The following is a 19,036-nucleotide window of genomic DNA, read 5'->3' on the forward strand; positions in this document are numbered from 1 at the left end:
GCATCTCCTCTGCCTGCTCTCGCTGCCTTCTTCAGCTAAGAGTCTGCTCTTCATCGCCATGGCACCCAGCTCTCTTGCTGTCATGGTAATGGAAGGGACATCAGTTAGCTGAATGCCAAATGGCATTGTAACGTTAATGTCACAATAATTTTGAACGGATGTCTTCTTGCATTCAATTTCATTTTTTACATTTGTTTATTTTATCTAATTTATTGAAAACATTTTTATTAATTTTTTTCTAAAACTGCATGAATTGAAGCATTTTCCCCATATCATGTACAGGTACGTACAGTACCATGTACCATTGCCCTTTGTTCTACATTCATTGTAAGACAAGGTATTTTCTGCACCTCTTTTGTGGCTCTCGTTTGCACCATCATCCCGCCGACCGCACATCACACCCATGTGCACTTTGGCCGCGGAGCTGCGGCTCTGCACCCTCCCCCTTGACTTGAAATAAGGGGCAGCGCTGCATGCGTTTCCCCCTCAGCCTGTACACAGCGCCTGCAGGTGGTGACAAGGACACGGCAGCGTCACACTATTTCACTGTGTCCTTGTGCAGCCAAGAGGCTCCCAGTTATTAAAAACTGCACATTTTTATTTCTTTCATGCTATCAAATATTTCCTTAATCGCGTGACTCCTGAGTTAGAGGTTATCATTCACTGTTGAGTTTTGCCCTTGGTTTGCATTCAAAGCAAAGTATTTTTAGGATGTTTATTACCACCCCAACATTAGAAGTTTAATTAAACACATGCATAGAAAATGCGGCAGCAAGCATCAAAGCAGGAGTAATATATAATTATGTAGTATTTGTTTCACAGTGATCATCCAGCACATGGCAAACGGAAATCAGGCACCGCTGTGCTGATGAACACTTGCTGATGTACAGTATGTGATCAGTACTGTTGATAGTTCAGAAGCATCATGTTGGGCAGCCGGTCATGGCCCACACCGCATTCTTTTGACCATGTGGCAGAATCACAATGAAGAGTCTCAGACTGTGCCTCAGGTTGGCTGTATAATATGAAAACCCCATCAACAAGTAATTCAGAAGGGTCAATCACACACCGCTTTTACACCAGATGCGTTAGGAACTGTGCTGAGCCCATCAATGGTTTTTCCTTGGCCGCTCAGCTCCTTTGTCGCATGTTTCAGTTCACTTGTTCCGTGTGAGCAAGGAAAGCAGGATCTGCAGGATTAATCACGATTTTAAACATTTCAGGTCAAAAACTACATATCATACGTGGGGTCTGCTTGACGGCTCTGTTGCCAATAATTAACAGAATGAGTGGGAAAATGTCTTAACAGCAAACATAAGTCAACATAAAATTAGTTTTCTTGATTTAAAAAAAAAAAAAATTTTTTTTTTTTTTTTTTTAAAAACGGATTCCTTCGGGAATGTATAGAGTCTGTGTTTTAGAGACTGATTTGACTTAAAGGTTCCGTATAGGATATGTGCCTCCTGTAGCTCTTCTGAGTTTATTCCAATAGGGGGCATCCCATAACTGGCCAAGGCTTTGCAAGTCTGCTGTGTTCCTCAGCAGCGTATTCTGTGGCATGTTGGGCCCCTGTGCTGTGGAAAGGCTTGTCAGATTGCTGTGTGTTTGGTGGTTTGTTTGTCACAATGCGTAACACGCCCGCTGGTCCACAGCCGGTGTGCACTTAGGCTGCAGGTCAGCGGTCAGCTGCGTGACTGGTGATGAACACTGTGGTCAGAAGTTTGAGGTTCTTCAACACAACGGAGCCTCAGAGCTCTGTGCCATAGTGGTTTTTGCCAGGTGTGTTGATGAATTGCTGCTTTGGCTCACTGGAATTAGTAATGCCCATTTTTACAGTATCCCTGCACCAAACAGAAAGTCTTTGTATGTCATCGTAAAACTTATTTCAAGTTTTCTGGCCTCAGAGCTTTGAGTTATTCAAGTTCAATCTCAAGTGGGTTTTTATTGTCATTCCTCTACATAGCTTGTATACAGTGGAAAGAAATGTTGTTTCTCCAGGACCATGGTGCAACACAGAACAGTGTGCAAAACAATTTATTTTATTTTTTACTTTGATTTGAAACCGTCTGAAACTGTGCGACTGCCCTGCTGAAAATGCATCCGGAGTTATGTAATGGCAAACATTACTCAATAGCCAGCAGACATTACACGGCAGGGCTGAATGGGAGTCATGTCACCTGCTGAAAACTGGTGTTATACATCATATCTGTATGAGAGACAGTGGTTAACAGAGTGGGTAGGTACTATTCATAGCCATTGAAAGTTAAGGTTATATCCACCTGTACTCCTACAGTGCTATACTCTGATTTGATATTGTAATTTGTTAGGCTGTGTGTTGGACATCCCCGCCCTACTGTGAGCACTTTTCAAAGGATAAAATATAAATCGATAAATAGCGCCACTATCATACCATGACATTTGCAGTTTATTTATGTAGCTACTTGCTTCCTGTAAACTCAGCTTGTTTTGGGTAATGGTGTCAGAGTTCAGGTTGAGCAGTGGTCAGCTTCAGAATGCTGTTCAAATCATCGATTGTTGACTTGAGATCGTTGTCAACAGCCTGCCGCAATTGCGCCGTTGGCACAGGTGTTGCTGACGAAAGGTTCTAAAACCGGAAAATGCACTTTATTGCGCTTTCACCTCCCATGCTGTTCTGTGTGTTCTAGAGCTTTGGCTAACATGCCTGTGCGTTCTGTCAAGTTTCAGTGCTGAGGTGTGATGAAGGGCTCCTTCCTGGAGTCCTGCCTGCCAGGTCCTCATTTGTAACAATGCCACTGACAGTGCAGTTAAAACAAGGTGTTACAGTAACAGTCCTGTGGGTAAGGTAAAGTACAGGGTTTTGATGGTATGCCTGTATAATAGACTTGATTACTCCATAACTTTGCAGTGGCAGATTAATTTATTGGTTTTCTTCATTACTGTGTTGTTAGTGCTAGTTCAAAATTACTGTATTTAGTTCAACACCCAAATCTTCACCCACTCATCATCTGGACCAGACAAATAACTTCTCTGGGCTATACGTTTAAAACCCACGGACAAGGTAGCAAACCTTGACTGTGACCACAAATGTTCAGATTCATGTAAGACATCTGGTACGTGCTGTTGTACTGTTCAGAAAATATATTTAATCTGACATTGAATTAGCGATTTATACACTTTTTTTTTAATCTGCCTTAGCTTTGCCCTTGTTTTATAACACAAGCATATTTCAGTGCTGCATATGTCCCTTATTTATGAATTTGTTGGCCAACAGAAATAAAATGTGACGCAAACATCTAAGTGTTGTCGTTATCACATGCAGAAGTGATGTTCTTCCAGAACTTTTGGGAAAATTTCACTAAAACCGCTCTCATAAACTTACACACTTTATAGTGTTGGTTAATGAGCAGAGATTAAGTGAATGAATGACTGAAAACTTTAACTCTAGAGGGAAATTGCACTCGAGTGCAACAGTGTGCAACATAAACAAATATAAAGAGTGAGAATACATGAATAAATTAATAATTTAATAAAGTAATAAACATGAAATAGACTCAAGAAGGCAGAAGGGAGTACAGCAATACTGGATAAGGTCAGGGCCACTCAATATGGTTAGGGTTAGGATGTCAGTAAAATATCACTGCCTCACTAAGGTGGCCTTGAATGTGAAGAAAGTCCAAAAAGTTTTTGAATAAAACACTAATAATGCTATGCTTTCCTTCATCTTAAGTAGTGCTTTATTTCAGGCTTTCCTAGTAGTTGTGCTGTAGTGCGTCAGTGGCATTTATTGCCCTGCGATATGATCCATGAAGCTGATGTGTTGTGGGGATTGTCTCTGAACTGGCAGATTCTTTCAAACTGAGATTCCTGCTTTTAAGGAACATGTTGTTCTTTAGAACTAGTGCCCTTTCCTCCATATGGTGGCAGACATTAATGGTTCAAAGGCTTGGCATCCCTGCAGATTGACGTCCATATGTTTTTGTTTTTTTTTTTTTTCCCTTTTTTTTGTCCTCCACCCACACTTTTAGAGATCTATATCTGATAGGAACGATATTTCCTGCAGTATATGTTGCATAGATCTGATAAAGAGAGGGAGATTCATTGTCTCTTTTTATTTTTTTTTGTGTGTGTCTCCCTTGTTGGAGATCACTGCAGCATGTGCAGAGGAAAAGATCAGTAATAAATAACTAAAACTACATAAAACGAAAGAAAAGGAGGCAGGAGTTAGTCTTCCCCGGCCTGACACATTTTCCTCCACTCTTATTGGTCTTTTTCAGTTGGAGGAGGACAGGCAACACTCCCAACACTCTTTCCCGAGGTCCAGCCAATTGCGAAGATTGGCATCCTATGTCTTCTCCTCCTCAACTCTGGAAACGGAGCTGTATCCTCACCCAGGTGGCACTTTGATCCAGCGCAGCCGCTCCGCGGAGAGCAGTCCCGCCCGCGGGCCCTCCCGGAGACACATGCCCCTGGTGGCCGGGAGCCCGCGGCCCCGCCACTCGGTCCTCAATGTGTCCAGGTTACACATACAGCAAATGCTGGCCAAACTAATGAACAAGACGTGAGCCAAAGCCCTGCCTACCGTCTGCTGGCCCCGCCCCCTCCATTCTCAGTCCCAGAATTCCTTACTGATCTTTAAAAAGGAAAAGAAAGAACAGACAGTAAAAGACACAAAAGTTTTTTGTTTTTTTCCCCTTCTTTTTTACACTCGCGCAATAAACTGGAATTGTTCTTTGTATGGTACGCAAATGAAATGCACAGTGGTGAAATTGGCCGTCACTGGAAGAGCCACAGTCAAGGTCACATCACAGCCAAGTCCTAGAGCTTAAAAACAAGATGGCGTCACTTCCATGTCTGTCCTTGTCCCAGCAAGCAAGAGAGGATTACAACAAGACTGTCAAATAACACAGGACACATTTATGGTTTTTTTTTTTTTTTTTTTTAAATTTTTTTTTTTTAATTTTTTTTGCAAAAATGAGGGGAGAAAAGGTGTTTTCGAAAATTTGTGTTGTTGGAAGCAAGTGTTTAATACGTAACCAAGGTCAATGCTTTGTTGTTAAAAGTTGCGTTTCGGTGCCTCGCTGTGAAACACTCCCCACTTCACTTCAATCTGTTCCTCCTCTGACTCCCCCCGGGGTAGCCTGCCTCCCTGTGATTTCTGACCTCTGAGTCGTTGGGGGCTACAGCTGCATGCAGCAGTGTCAGATTCCGTCCCCATTCACTGCTTCTGCTTGTGCTCTTGTGGAGGCACGTGTACTTCCTGGGGAAAGGGTGGCAGAAGCAGTGTGGCCTTTGGTAATGCCAAAACAGAATAACATTACCAAATTTTTTGAATACATAAATATAATTGACATATTGGTGACACTGTGTTTGGCTTGCACTTTAAGTTTTAAGTTGCATTTGGAAAAGAAACCCTGAAATCAGTATTTTGGAAGCAGGGGTGTAATGCCATGTACTGCTTATGTGTGAGAAGATCGTGAGAAGATGATACGGTTTGCTATGGCATACATGCCTGTTGCTGTGACTCTTGGTCGTCCTCCAGAGCTGAAGGATTCACCAGAGAAGAGGAGACAAAACTTTTAATAAGCGGAATGATTACATTCTAAGGCCATCACTATTATTTTAATCTGGGTAGCAATACTTGTGTGGGGAGAGTCATTAAATACATTAAGCGTGTAAATTTTTGGAGAGCGGTTGTGTTTAGGTGTAGACAAGACAAATTCTTGGTATCCTTGCACAAGTTCAGAGCTGCATGTGAACATCTCATCCTTCTGTGATTGGGATATTCAGAGCAGGATTGGAAGATTAAATCTGCCACGTCTTGGTTCAGTCAGAAAGTACTTTATAGGTATACAGTGTGTACCCAGTGAAATACCACAGCACTTTATTCTATAACTGAGGTACAGGGTTATCCTTGGCTGGTTCTCTTTGAGTATTCACAACGCCTCAGACTTTGGAAGGTGCCATTCCTCTCCCATTGTTCTGTCAATCCTTGTACAGGAGCATCTCAAAGAAGGCGTTTCTGCTTAAAATGGGAATGGCAATTATAGTGTTGTGAGGCTCTAGGTCCTGGTTAGAAAGGAGAAGATATGCTTAGCAATATGAGTAGTAGTGGAGTCGCCTAAGGTCTAGAAGATTGGTATACCATTGTTTTCTTCTTGGGGATTCTTTGGAGTCCCTGGAGACCTTTGAGGATACTTCAGAGTCCTTCAAGATTCTTGGGGATGTTTCAGGATCCTTCGGAGTACTTGGCAATCAGTGGGGATCTTTGGGGGTCTTTTAAGAGTCCTTGTGGATCCTTTTGGATTCTAGAGTCCTTCTGGGTCTTTATCCTAAAGATGCCTCATTTCATGGACATCTGCCTGTCCAACATCATAATCACTTCCATCATCACTGTAGCATGGAACAGTAACTTTTTCCATATGTACTTTCAGTTGAAAGATTTCTCCCATAATACGTGGCACTGTTCGGTTTCAGTGGGTCATACTGGCAGAAAATATCTTAGTTTTGCTCTAAGACACAGCACTCCATCTTTAGCCTGTTTGGTTTGTCTTGGGCACTTGTGGATATTGATCACGGGTGACATCTACACAAGGAAATTTCAGAATGAAAACAGAACTAAACACTGACACTGAATGTTTTCTGCCATAGTACAGTGCAGTGTAACTGAAATTAGACTGTTTACTATTGCACTTTATTACTGTTGAGAAAATGAGAGGAAAAACTGTCCACAGCCTAGATATTACAACACAAAAATGCAAAATTTTATATTTGAAAATGTAGTTATCCCAGTGCAGTTAAGTTAAATGTAAGCAGCTGTGTTTAGAAATGTTAACAACCTGAAAAGCTAAACATCATAAACCTACGCTCCCACCAAGAGTTATTTGTCTTTAAAATAAAGTTAGCACGACACGTCAAGTGCTAAGCAATGTGATCTGCCATACAGGCTTGACATCTTATGTCCGATATCGCATTGCTTTGTAACAATGCTTGTAAAGGAGAATCAGTTGGTATAAATGTGACTGAAAATAACTGAACATTTGCTTTCACATGCAGATTTCCTCCTGAATGATACAGAATGGAGGACTGCTCTGGGTTTTTAGCTGGTGTGTGCTAAGGGCTATGTGCACAAAGAATGCAGTGTCATGAGATTACTAAGCCCACATATATCATTTATGTTACACCGTCTTGGGTATGAATGTAGCCTAAAAGAAATATTTGTGAATGATGATCATGTTTTCTTTCGAGTGTTTATTTTGTGAAATCGCGTTCCATTTGTTCTTAGATGCTTTTCACCACCTCAGGTTACGTTTTTGAGGATGTCGGCGAGCATCGAACAGACATATAATTCAACTTATTGTTAAACTTTACTCGATGTGTCCTCATCAGTGGTCTGTGCATGAAAATTTGAGAAGTTTCATTATACATTGGCAGTCTTCTAAAGACACTCAGCTGAATATTTTACCTCTTACTATTTAATAAACCTTTATATTATAACATTTATGTTTATTAGATAATAAGAGGTTATTTTAGATGCTGATATACAATTGTAATTACATATTAATATCATGCTTTAAGGTTTATTACTTGTGTTAAGGTAAGGTGTCTGTTTTCCTTACATGTACTGAAAGACACAGACCTTAATAATGTTTTGCCAGTTCTCGCACTTCAGTGAATTATTATATTTTCCCTATATGAGTGCGGGAAAATGTCAAGAGCTTGACCGGTAACCGGAGTGTTATCTGTTAAGGCTTCACCATTCCCACGATGATGTCAGCAGTGTTACCAAAACCACCCCCAGATAAGCCTTGACTTGAAGTGTGTGTAGAAATGTGCAAATAGCTGTAGTGTTTCCCTGGAAAGGGCCAGTAGTGTTTACTAGAATCACGTGTGTGGTCTTCTGATTTGTAGTGTTAGGGTTAGTGTCAATGTAGCGTAGATCCAGTTAGCTGTGGTAGACATGTAACAAACACGTGGGAGGTTTGTTCCGTTCTTCACATTTGTTATTTTCCTGTATCAGACCATATCAGTATGTATTAAAAAACCAGAACTCCAAAGAACATACGGTTGCAACTTAAAATGCAGAGCGGAAACGATGAGTGAGTACCTTTGCTGCTATAGAGGAATAGGTAGCCATTGTGCAAAGCCTCTTTTCTCAACACCTGTGGTTTGTTTGTATGTTACTGTAGCTTTTTTAAATTTTTTGTTTCCATTCATGGAGAATACAGTAATGCAAGAGAAAAAAATGTTAAACCATAAGTGTATGTTTTATATGGAGAGAAGTGGAAAACAGGTTTCTTCTGGATTCTCTTTTCATAACTCTTAAAGCGTCGGTTGTCATGGCAATTGAACTTTGAACTTTTTTTAACAAACTGATCGTGTGTATCACCTGTATTATAGGAATGCAAACATTTCAGTGCTGAAATGTCCCAGTACTCAACTCTAATGCTATTATTTTTTTTAATTTATGATTAACTTGGCACTTACCTGTTCATCCAACATGAATAATTATCAGCAAATACAAAACCCTTACTTTCACAAATTCGTGTGTTCCTCACAAAACGATAAGCAAATCACAATTTGAAATAGCCATGGTTTTTGTATGTATTGTAACAATCATTGTATATATGTGCCGCAAGGAATGAGAAGATGAAAAGGGAGTCATAAGCTAAACACCAGTTTCCAGTTTCATTATCACTTTGGATCATAGATCTGTTGAGGCTCATCCAAACCATGAGTACCTGGAGCAGAGAGATTGACACATCATGCAGAAGCTGTGAAAGACATGAGCTGCCAAAGACTGCATGTCTCCTCGGTGTAATAAAGACAGGGAGGTCAGTGGTGTACTGTGTTAATATGAGGGTTTTCAAAGGTCTAGTCTTCCTTTCATGACTTTTATATACATGGAAAAAGTGTACATCATGATTGTCTGCCTCTGATGTGATGTGTTAAATCTGCAAGTGTACATTGAATATATTAATTATCCATTTAAAAATTGAAACAAACAATGTGAATCTAGGTTTTGTTTTGAATGTTATTGGGTTATAATGTCACTTCCCCCTTTGTAGTGTGATTAAGTCACATTTTGTTTGCTGCGTGATGCCTCTTGCTCTACAGAACCAACTGCTTTAGCCTTTATCAACCGTGTTCCCTGAATGTATCATACAACAAACACGCTGCTAATGTAAGGAGCAGTTTCTTGGTGGGTGGTGTGCGGTTCTTTGCACTGTTCTGCATGGGTTAGTGTTCTGGGGAGGGTAAGTGTCATGTATTTTCACTGGGACACGATCCCCTGTCACACCAGGGTCTCCCTGTCTCTTGGATGTTGAACCCGCTCCATCAAATCGGCACAAAACTACAAAATTGTGATGGAGAATTTCCTCTGCACCCCCACAGGAACTCGTTGGGGCATTTCCTGTGTGTTCGTAGTCTCTTGTCAAACTATTTTGTGCACAGATTTTTAACATCTTGTTGGCATGATGTTATATATCTTTGTGAATATGCCTAAAAATGTTTTTTTTTTTTTTTTTCTTGCTTAAAAAGGATACTCACGGGTCAAGTGGTAACATACATTTTTTTAAATGGTATTTTTTGTATAAGTTTTGTGACTTCCTTTGTGTTCATTTTAAACATTATAATTCTTTCAGTTTTCATGTCCATTTAGAGTAGAATTAAAGTTGTTTTAATTGACAGCTTAGTTTATGTCCTTTTTCTCTTTAGATTTTTTTTCTTTCTTCCATTTGGTCTATGCAACAAGGGTATCATACCATGTCAGACTGTATTAACTCAATGGTTGGTGACCCAGACTATGGTTTTGCTTCCAGTTCTAAATAAAGCAGGGTTTACACAGCTTTTTCTAAGACACCAGACAGGACTTCTGTATTTCCAGCTGCTATCAATAAATATTTCATAGTGACTGAATGCAATAAAATTTAAAAAAAAAAAAAAAAAGCACGAAATGATAATGCTGTCATTTCATTGATCTTTTTTTGAAAGCGCTTTATCACACTGAATTGTACAGAGCTAAATATATTCTAGAATTGTTGCCTTAGTGCCTGATGTTGCCTATAACACTCATGTACTGTAAGCGCAGTGGTTATAACTGTAGAAACACTTTAGAACCTAGAGATAGAGGACAAACGTGATAGAGGAAGAGGCGAACGTTGTATTGTTACCTTGTTATGCAGTGCAAAAACGTGAAACTATAGCAATTTTAGTGGAGTAGCAGCATACTAAGTGCACATGACTTTTAGTAGCATGAGACTCGTTTTCATTGGCTGTCCTGCGATCCCGTTTCCTAGCGACCGTGGCTCGCTGTGGCTGTCCTTTGTGAAACTTGGTGCGTGTTCAGTGTTGTCCGCCAGTCTGCTCTCGTACATGTCATCGACTGCTCCGCTCTAACGCTACCCACACGCCCGCTGATACAGTGTGTGGCAAAACTGGAAGCCATATTAAAAGCTGTTAATTTATTTTTCTCAGTTTTGATTTTGCCCCAGAGTAGCTTTTTTTGGTTCCGCATCAGACTTGGCCCCAGTACTTTAAAGGTTGTGTCTTGAAGGCTGTGCTCCTAACCTGTAAGTCCAGTTGGAGAATTGTGAATTAGTGCAAATTTGTTACCTGGTATGTTATGCTGCTTACTTGACCCACAGGGGCCACGTGCTGTGACCTAGTAGTGAGTGGGGGAGTTTAATACAGGTGCCTGACCCACTGTGGGTGTATCCATGGCAAGGCCAGCCACCATACACTAACTGACTTAACCTTTTCTCATCACGGTAGAAGGCTGGCTGCCTCTGCGAAGCTCCTGGATCGCAGTTCTTGGGATAAGAGTCAAATCGTGGTCAGAGATGCAGGTCATAAAGCCCGTGAAAACCAGCTTTTACGAGATGAGCCAATACTCAGGACACTGGAAGATTAATATTTTATAGAATATTGGTGCATTCTGTAATCCCGAGTAACAAAGTAATGTTCCACTGACTGGTTTTAGTAATGATTAAAATGATACGTCCACATGATCCGTGAGTGTCTTTTTTTGACATGAAAAAAGTCTTTCTGAAATAGTTTTTGTACCACACTGTACAGTCCGCTTGTAATATCTGCAAGTAAAGCATGTATTTTAAGGTTTTTAATGAACTTGTCAAATGTACATATATACATATGTTACAAGAATCTACCTGTATATTAGCATGCAATGTATTTGCTTATAGGCTGTATATATATATGGCAAAACACTATTTAAGGATACACTTGAATCACAAATGGGCTGAAAAAAGAAAAAAAATCTGAGCTGTGCAATGGATTTTTGTGCCTTTTCTATCTATGTATGTAATCTAGACAATCTTGAAGAGCTTGTATACAACCAAAACATTATTAAAGGATTTTAAGGAGGATTTTGAAATTGTTTCCTCACTTACACTGATCTTTTCATGTAATTAGGAGCACTGCAAAAGTTAGTTTTCCTGGAATGTTTCTTTGAAAGTTACCCCAGTTACTTTGCAAAATTTCTGGACATACAACAGTTCTGAAGGCATCCTTTTGGTTTATTAATTTAATTTGCTTTTGCGTACCTTAGCACAAGTTTTGCAGATATTAATTTAATTTTGATGATGGCATCACCCTGGAAACAATTGTCTCACTTATTCCTTTTTTTTTCGGCTATCTTGCAGACACTGTCACCCAGAACTTTTGAGCAGAATGGCCTACCTTTACTGGTGCCTTCTAGTGCGCTTTACGAAGACGCCAGACCCAAGGATCAGGCCCCCGAGAGAGAAACTTTAAGTGGTCTTCCTGAACCGAGAGTAAAGCGGGTGGACTTTGTCGCCACCGTGTTCCCCAGTGTCCTGGCAGCTCCTTTGGCTGAGCAGAAGGACACGGCCAAGAGTGATTCAAGCAGCGAAGCAAGCCAGAAGAGCACGGAGCGCAGCCAGGATGGAGCACCCTCCACTCTCCTGGCAGATGATCAGCGGGAGTCCAAGGGCCAGGCATCCACTGTGGAGCCTGACCTCGAGCTGGAAGAAGGCTCTAGGACTCTTGTCCTTTTCTCTCCTGGAGACATGAGGAAGTCCTTAGCGACTGGGGACTTGCAGCCAGATGTAGACCTGGGAACAATGGCCACGGTCACCCCTCAGACCGAGAAACCTCAGCCCATTGGGAGCCAGCTGGATGTCTCTGAGCCTGGTACGCTTTCCTCTGTGCTGCGGTCAGAACCAAAACCCCCAGTCACCACCACAGGTGCGTCCTCTCCGTTCACCAAAGTCGAGCGCACTTTCATCCACATCGCAGAGACGTCCCACCTCAACATGATGTCTTCCAGTGGCCAGCAGGCGAGGCACATGGATCACGAGCTCTTCGAAGTGGCCGAGGAGCCTTCGGCCGGTGAGGAGGAGCGCGAAGAAGTTGTCGGAGAGAATGGGGATCTGAGCTGTACGGAAAAGGAAGTGGAGCGAGATGGGTTTGCGCCTATAGCCGAGCGGTCCCAAACACCCCCTCAGTGTCTCGCTGAGGGAGCTCAAGTTGAGAATGGCTTTGAAATATCCATAGAAAATAATTTTGTGGCCAAAGAGGATGATGTCCCTCTGCTCGTTTCTTTGGTAGCCGAGATGGTCTCTGCCGATGGGTTGTCCGCTGTCGCTCCTGAGGTTTTGCTGAAGGCAGAGAGTGAGAAGGTACCGCTGGAGGAGGGCATGGCTAAGCCTGCAGGGAAGACCAATGACTTCAGGCCCCCTAAGGCACTGCACAGGAGTCGGATACCGGTCCTGGTGTCTGAAGAGGACACTGGCTCCGATCAGTCAGCCTCGCTGTCTTCGAAAGAGCGACTAGGCAGGAGGTCGAAGCAGCAACAGCACCTGGCCCGTTTGATCATGGAGAAACGCCAGGGTCGCATGCTGAGGCTAGGTTCATCATCTGTGTCTTCGGGTGATGATGGCAAGGCACCCTCCGAGACTCTGTCGGCTACGGGTTCGGAGGAAGACACGCACGACTCGGACCGCTCACCCGCTAGGAAGGCTCTGGGCTCCACGTCCAAAGCTCCAGATGGAGAGAGGGGAACGGAGCGGCCGCACAGCAGGATCCCCCGGCCGGTCACGCCCATAAAAAAGCCCTCGGGCTCCCTGACCTCTGTACCCTCTCCACTGTCTCTCGGGGCACCAAATGCCCAGAAATCCCCACCCACAGCTGTAAATAGGTAGGTCTACCAGTGCCTAGCATGTTACCAGTGTAAAATTTGACAATTTTGGTCCAATTTGTTAACTTCCTGTAGAACATACAGAATGTGTTAATATGGACATACATACACACACACACACACGGAAGCAAAATGGGGACATGTATCAAATGCAGTATATGAAGTTATCAAATTGAGTACAGAAAGTTATTTCTTGAACACATTCATCTTGGCCCAAATGGGTAACATTTGCGTTGCCCAACTGCTGTCCCTTACCCACTTAAGGGCCACGTTTGTCTGATTACATCTGCACGCATCAGACAGTTTTTTTTTTTTTTTTTTTTTCCTTTTTTTTTTTTAAAATCTATCCCGTATAACCGTAAACTCTTTTAATGTGTCCTTACAGGTTCCAAGCTCAGCAAACAGGGAAACCAGGCATGAATGTTCAATACGACCAGAGGTCACCACCGATGCAATCAATGCCCCGTCCTTCCCCCAGCCAGACCCTGTACTGCGGGAGCCCCCGGATGCCCCCACGTGCTGCATCCCGATCCATCCCCACCACCACTACCCCCTCAGCCACCCGCAGCTTGAGCGCCTCCCCCCGCAGCTACACCGCCGCCTCGCGAACGGACAGCCCCTCTCCCCGCCGTCAGCGCCAGCAGGGCACCACCATAGAGACGCGGAGACAGCTCGGTCCCCTGCGGGCCACCACGACAGCCCCTTCTAAGCCCCGCCCCTTGGCAGTTGGCCCCACCGAGGACCCTGCTTCCGGGCCTCCTGCTGGTGGAAAGCTTGGAAGGAAGCCCCGGCCGCCCCCGCAGGCCCAGAGCCTCTTGGCCAGGGGCAAAACAGCCACCAGATAATAACGCACTCTCTTGACACATCTGCCAACCGTGATAAATTCATGCTTCTCAAACCTACTTTGGAGTAACGTGTCGCCTCACAGTTACTCTCCCAGGCCAAACAAACTGCTTTCGGTTTGCTTTACCACCTTACGAAACGGTCGATGCCAGATCCCGTTCGAGCGACAGCTGTGCAGCTAAGAGGCCTGTCAGTGCACCGACACATGGCAGCTCCGTTGTGTTGACAAATAGTCAGAGTTCTCGTAGGGCCCGACATCCCTCTCAAATCGCAAGTTAGCAAGACCTCTGCATGTTTTACTACACATTGGACATGCTGCTAGTTACATACAAATCCTGAGTGGGTTCATACAATCCTTTCTCTTGTATTACTAAAGAATAAACGATAAGGTATTAATGTCCCAATGATGAGAACAAAAGGTAAAACATCCTTTCATCTTTTGGCTGTTTAGGTTGGTAAATTTCGCTTAGTCTAAATAATTTGTCTCTGATCTTTATTTGAAGACACATTGTATCATTTTTGAAAGATAAATTATGGAAAGCTTTTGGAAGTGTTGCAGTATTTATGTCAAAGATACCCTTTTGATGAAAGCCGGTGCGGTTCATATTCTCTGATTTAAGTGTCATACACTGCGCAAGCCCTGGCTGTTCTTAGACTGCACCGCTAAATTATTTGTTTTAAAACCATGTAGTCAAAGGGGGAGCACAGATGTACTTTTTAATTATCTTGTTTACGGTTAGGAACTATGAACGTTTGTCAATTTACATTTCCTAAATCCAGTATGAAGACATGATGTAGAACAGAGATAATTAGCTGATTTAAAATAAGCATCATACTGACTGAATCCATATATTTGATGCGCATGTGTCGTTCTTCCAGGTGTCAAGACATCCTCTGAAAAGGTTTGTTTGGTCTGGGGGAGTGGTGTAGATACAGGTTTGAGGCGTAGGCAAAGTGTGCCACCAGCATCGGTTGGTGGGTGGAGCCACAGCATGGGTGGGGCCAGGGTGTGGGGCCAGGGTGTAGACCCTACGGTTTATGTACGGGTTCCAACCACTAAGCAGCCAATGATGTTTCACTGGCCCGTGACCACTATGTGAATGGGCATGCCTCTTAAGCAAATGTTTCTTTTCCGTGTTTGATAATAGTTTAAGCAAAGTCTGTACATATTATATACTTATTTCTTGAAGAATTAATCTTTATTTTTATCTGGTAAATCAATCAAATCAGAAAAAAGATAAATGTTAAATGTTGCTGTTTATTTCAGTTTCAGAAAAGGCCTTTTGGTACCATACAAGCCACAGTGGAGGCAAAGTGTTGGCAGGTGCGGTATTTCTCAGTGACGGTTTATCACAACTTTATGCCTCATCATTGACAGTTAATTATTCGAGGCTGCGTGTTCAGGTGGTCGAAGCAGTCAGTTGCTGAACAGTGAACGATAGTTGTGTTAAGTTGGGGGGGGGGTGGTATAAATCCGTGGTTTCTGCTTGACAGCTGAGGATTGGGAGAGGGCTGAAAGTTATTTACCCTATCCTGAAGTAGAGGGAGAAATCCATCTCCTGCATCAACATGATAACCACTGTTCCCTTTCCTCAGAGTGGTGTGTGTTCCTGCCAGAAACTGCCGCGTGAAGCTCTGTTTATTCATCATTGCTTCATGAGGGAGCCACTCTGGAATGGCAGCGTTCTCTCTCAACACCCAACCGAGGCTGAGATACGATGGAGCCTTTCCTGCCCTTCTCCTCGGACACTTCCCTGGGCGGTGTGATGGTGTGAGTGGTGTGTGTGTGTTTGTGGGTACAGGTGTGTTTTTGTGCGCCAGTTACAATGACTGATAGTTTTGCACAAGATGGTCTGCAACTTTATATATATATCATTAATTATGATTTTTAGCTAGCTTTCTGATCACTGCTTGTTTTCCAGTGTCACTGGGCACATTAGAGTCTGACTTTTTTTCTGCGTATTTGCAGTGGACAATCGTTTAGAGCAGGGGTGTCCAACGTGCAGCCCGAAGGCATTTCCTCAGTTGTGGCCCATAAGAACATTTGCAAATGATTAATACACTATGGCACCTGGGCTTTCAATTAGTACAGTACTGGTAAAGAGGGGGTAGCTGGTAGCGTATTGGTTAGAGCAGTTTTTGGATCCAAAGGTCACAGGTTTGATTCCTACCTCCAGTGGTAGTACCCTCGAGCAAGGTACTTACCCTAAATTGCTCCAGTAAAATTACCCATCTGTGTGAATGGGTAAATAATTGTAAGCTTGTAACTTTAGTAATAGTAAGCATAACATTGTAAGCTGATTTGGAGAAAAGATTCAGCTAAATGAATAAATGTCTGTGTCTATATACAGTATCTAATAAGTAACTGCTATAACAAGATATATTGTAGAATGTATATAACAGTAAGTCTAATGAGCATTGTTGTAAAATACAATAAAATAAGCAATTTTTTATTTAACTGATGTTTTTCTCCAAAGTAACTCACAAACTACCTGCAGTTATTTAGCCATTTAAACAGCTTGGTATTTTTTTTTCTTTCTTTTTATTTTTTGTTTTAACTGAAGCAAATTTTAGGCTAAGTATCTTACTCAAGGGCACTACAACAGTAGGTCATATTCGAACCGGCAAAGGCAGCAGCTTTGAAAACTATGCTACGGGGTGCAATTTTGACATATGTAACGGCTGCAGTGATTTTTATATATACAACCCTCGAGCTGGTTCATAACAGTTGAAAGTTGGAGTTAGAATACTGGACACCCTTGGTTTAGCGCAAACCAAAAACATTTGGAGTGTGATCACCTAGATGGAAGAAGATACAGAAGCTTTTAGATCCACTTCTAATTATTGCCGTGGGTTTTTTATGTACACACCATTTGCTTTATAGCCCAAATGCCAACGCGAGATGTTCTCCCTGCTGTGTACAAGTCTAGGTGAGCCTCCACCGTTTTGTTTCAAAGCCCTCTGCCTTTTGCGGGGGGGGGGTCACGCTGACTTCCAGAAACCCGCAGAAACAGACCCTCCGGGCTGTTGAGCATTAAAGCTCTCATGCTGCCTCTCCACTGGAAAACATGCAGCTGACCCCAGTGACTCCTAAATGGGAACGTGTCCAAAATGAAAAAACAAAAAAAAAAAAAAATTCTGCTGTGAACAAAAAGACCTTCTGTTTAGCAGGAAACAAACGCTATGATCCTCTCCTGCTTCGTAAATCAGCGTTCTCCAAGAGACACTTAGATGTAAATATGGCTGTTTCAGGCACAGTGCTTTACCAAAGTATTTGTTAATCGGTCCTGGTGAGATGTAAACAAAGTGAGGTTCTTAGTGATTTCCATTGAGGCAAATAACTGTCGTGGTGAGCAATGGATGGGATCGCAGGACGACAATCGGAAATGGCCGAGTGCTGTGAGCATCCCTGTGTGTCCGAGGAGAGCGAGCTCAGGAAAGGCTCCATGTCCATGTGTGACTATGACAGCAATGACGTGTTCAGGTGGAAACACGGGAGCAGGAGTACAACCTATACTATTAACCACTTATGGTGACCAGTTGAGGCCACCATGGTTTTATTCCACTTGTCCCAACTGATGTCGTGACTGTTAGTAGTGGTAACCCCTGTAGCCCTAAAGCTGCTGACCAATAACCTAAAAGAGGTTTTCCATCTGTTAGCGCTAGAAACTCATAGTGAAATGAAATCCCAGGAGACCAGTTTCATGTGCATGTTTACGCGTGTGGTAGATTCGCTGGTTTGGACGCAAAGAGGGGTGTTGATTTCACTGTGTCACCATGCCCCGGGCCCCTGTCATTCAAACCATAAGACTGGTAGTAATCTCCCTGTAGAAAAGTTTGCTTGTATTGACCACTGACCATCCGCTCTGACCTGGTTCACTGTAGTGTTGCGCTGCCCTGGACCCCGTGTGGGGCATTGCAGACCAAAGCCGTGGGGTTCCCGCTCCTCCCGTTTGCATGTAACTGTGAGCAATCACAGTCCTCACACTTGAGGAGCTGGTTGAACATTTTTTTTCTCCATGAAAGTCACCCACTCATTTACTATATCCTCATCATCAAAAATCATGGTATAACATCATTCCAGATGACCATAGCTACCACAAAGCATCTGTTATACAGGAAAAGGGACCCTGGACCTTTTCAACCATGAGCACCTGCTATCATATCTACTAGATACCATTTGCAGCTCTCACAGTACGTGCTGTTTTCAGGCTATTTTCAGGCCATTTCGCTTATGAAAAACTGCTTTTTCGCCAACATCTTTCACTTCACTCTCGGCGAGGAAATTCAACAAGGCGCTGCACAGATACAGCGCCGGGAGTTCAAGTTGTGGGAACCTGGAGCATCAGCGACATAGCGAGCGAGTGAGTGAGTGATCTTCATTCTTTCTCCATCACATCAGCTACGTTCAGGTCTGCCCCTCAAGAACAGAACAGTGCTTCATTTACACACACACACACACACACACGTGCACTCACACACAGGATTGAACACTGACGTGCTCGCATGATCCAGAAAATAGGGTTTAAAGCAGGAGCAGGAGGACCGTCTGTTAGACAAGGTCTTTGTGTCAAAGGGTATTCCTATTTATTGCATAATTTATTTCCTTTTTGTTTTTGAAGAAGGAACAACCATAATGTTTACACATATAAAACAGAATGTACAAAAAATGAAACTAAAATGCATGATAGATGGTAATAATTGGCCATATGAAATGGCACATGTATCATTATTCTTGAGCGATATTGTGAGAACTCTTAAAAATCCATCCTTTTTTCCCATATTCAACTATTTGTCAATACAATCTGACCATGTGGACCGTAGCTTGTATCAGAAAGCAGTCATCATTTTGTTCAGAGACAACTGCATACATACCCATGCTATTAAAGAGCCCCAATATTTTAAAAGTGTTTGCCTGTTGTTTCGTTTTTCCTGAGCTGCACATACTGGGTCATTTCTTCCTTCTTCTTCTTCTTCTTCAAAAAATGCTGCTCACTTAATTGTTGCAGATTAATTTTTTTTAGTATCACAGTG

General features: G+C 42.7%; 1 protein-coding gene across 4 annotated transcripts in view; it reads left to right on the forward strand.

Annotated features, from left to right (window-relative positions):
• The window catches only part of ttbk1b (tau tubulin kinase 1b), a 41,206-nt gene extending 25,040 nt beyond the window's left edge, over positions 1 to 16,166 (forward strand). For all 4 annotated transcript variants that reach the window (XM_029251481.1, XM_029251479.1, XM_029251480.1 and 1 more), the window contains 2 exons: positions 11,643 to 13,159; positions 13,545 to 16,166. In XM_029251481.1, the coding sequence (XP_029107314.1) occupies positions 11,643 to 13,159; positions 13,545 to 14,004 (1,977 nt within the window). In that variant the 3' untranslated portion in view covers positions 14,005 to 16,166. The remainder of the gene's footprint in view (positions 1 to 11,642; positions 13,160 to 13,544) is intronic.
• The last annotated feature ends 2,870 nt before the right edge of the window (positions 16,167 to 19,036 follow it).

Source organism: Scleropages formosus, chromosome 4 (assembly GCF_900964775.1).
Source record: "Scleropages formosus chromosome 4, fSclFor1.1, whole genome shotgun sequence".
NCBI classification, from domain to species: Eukaryota; Metazoa; Chordata; class Actinopteri; order Osteoglossiformes; family Osteoglossidae; genus Scleropages; species Scleropages formosus.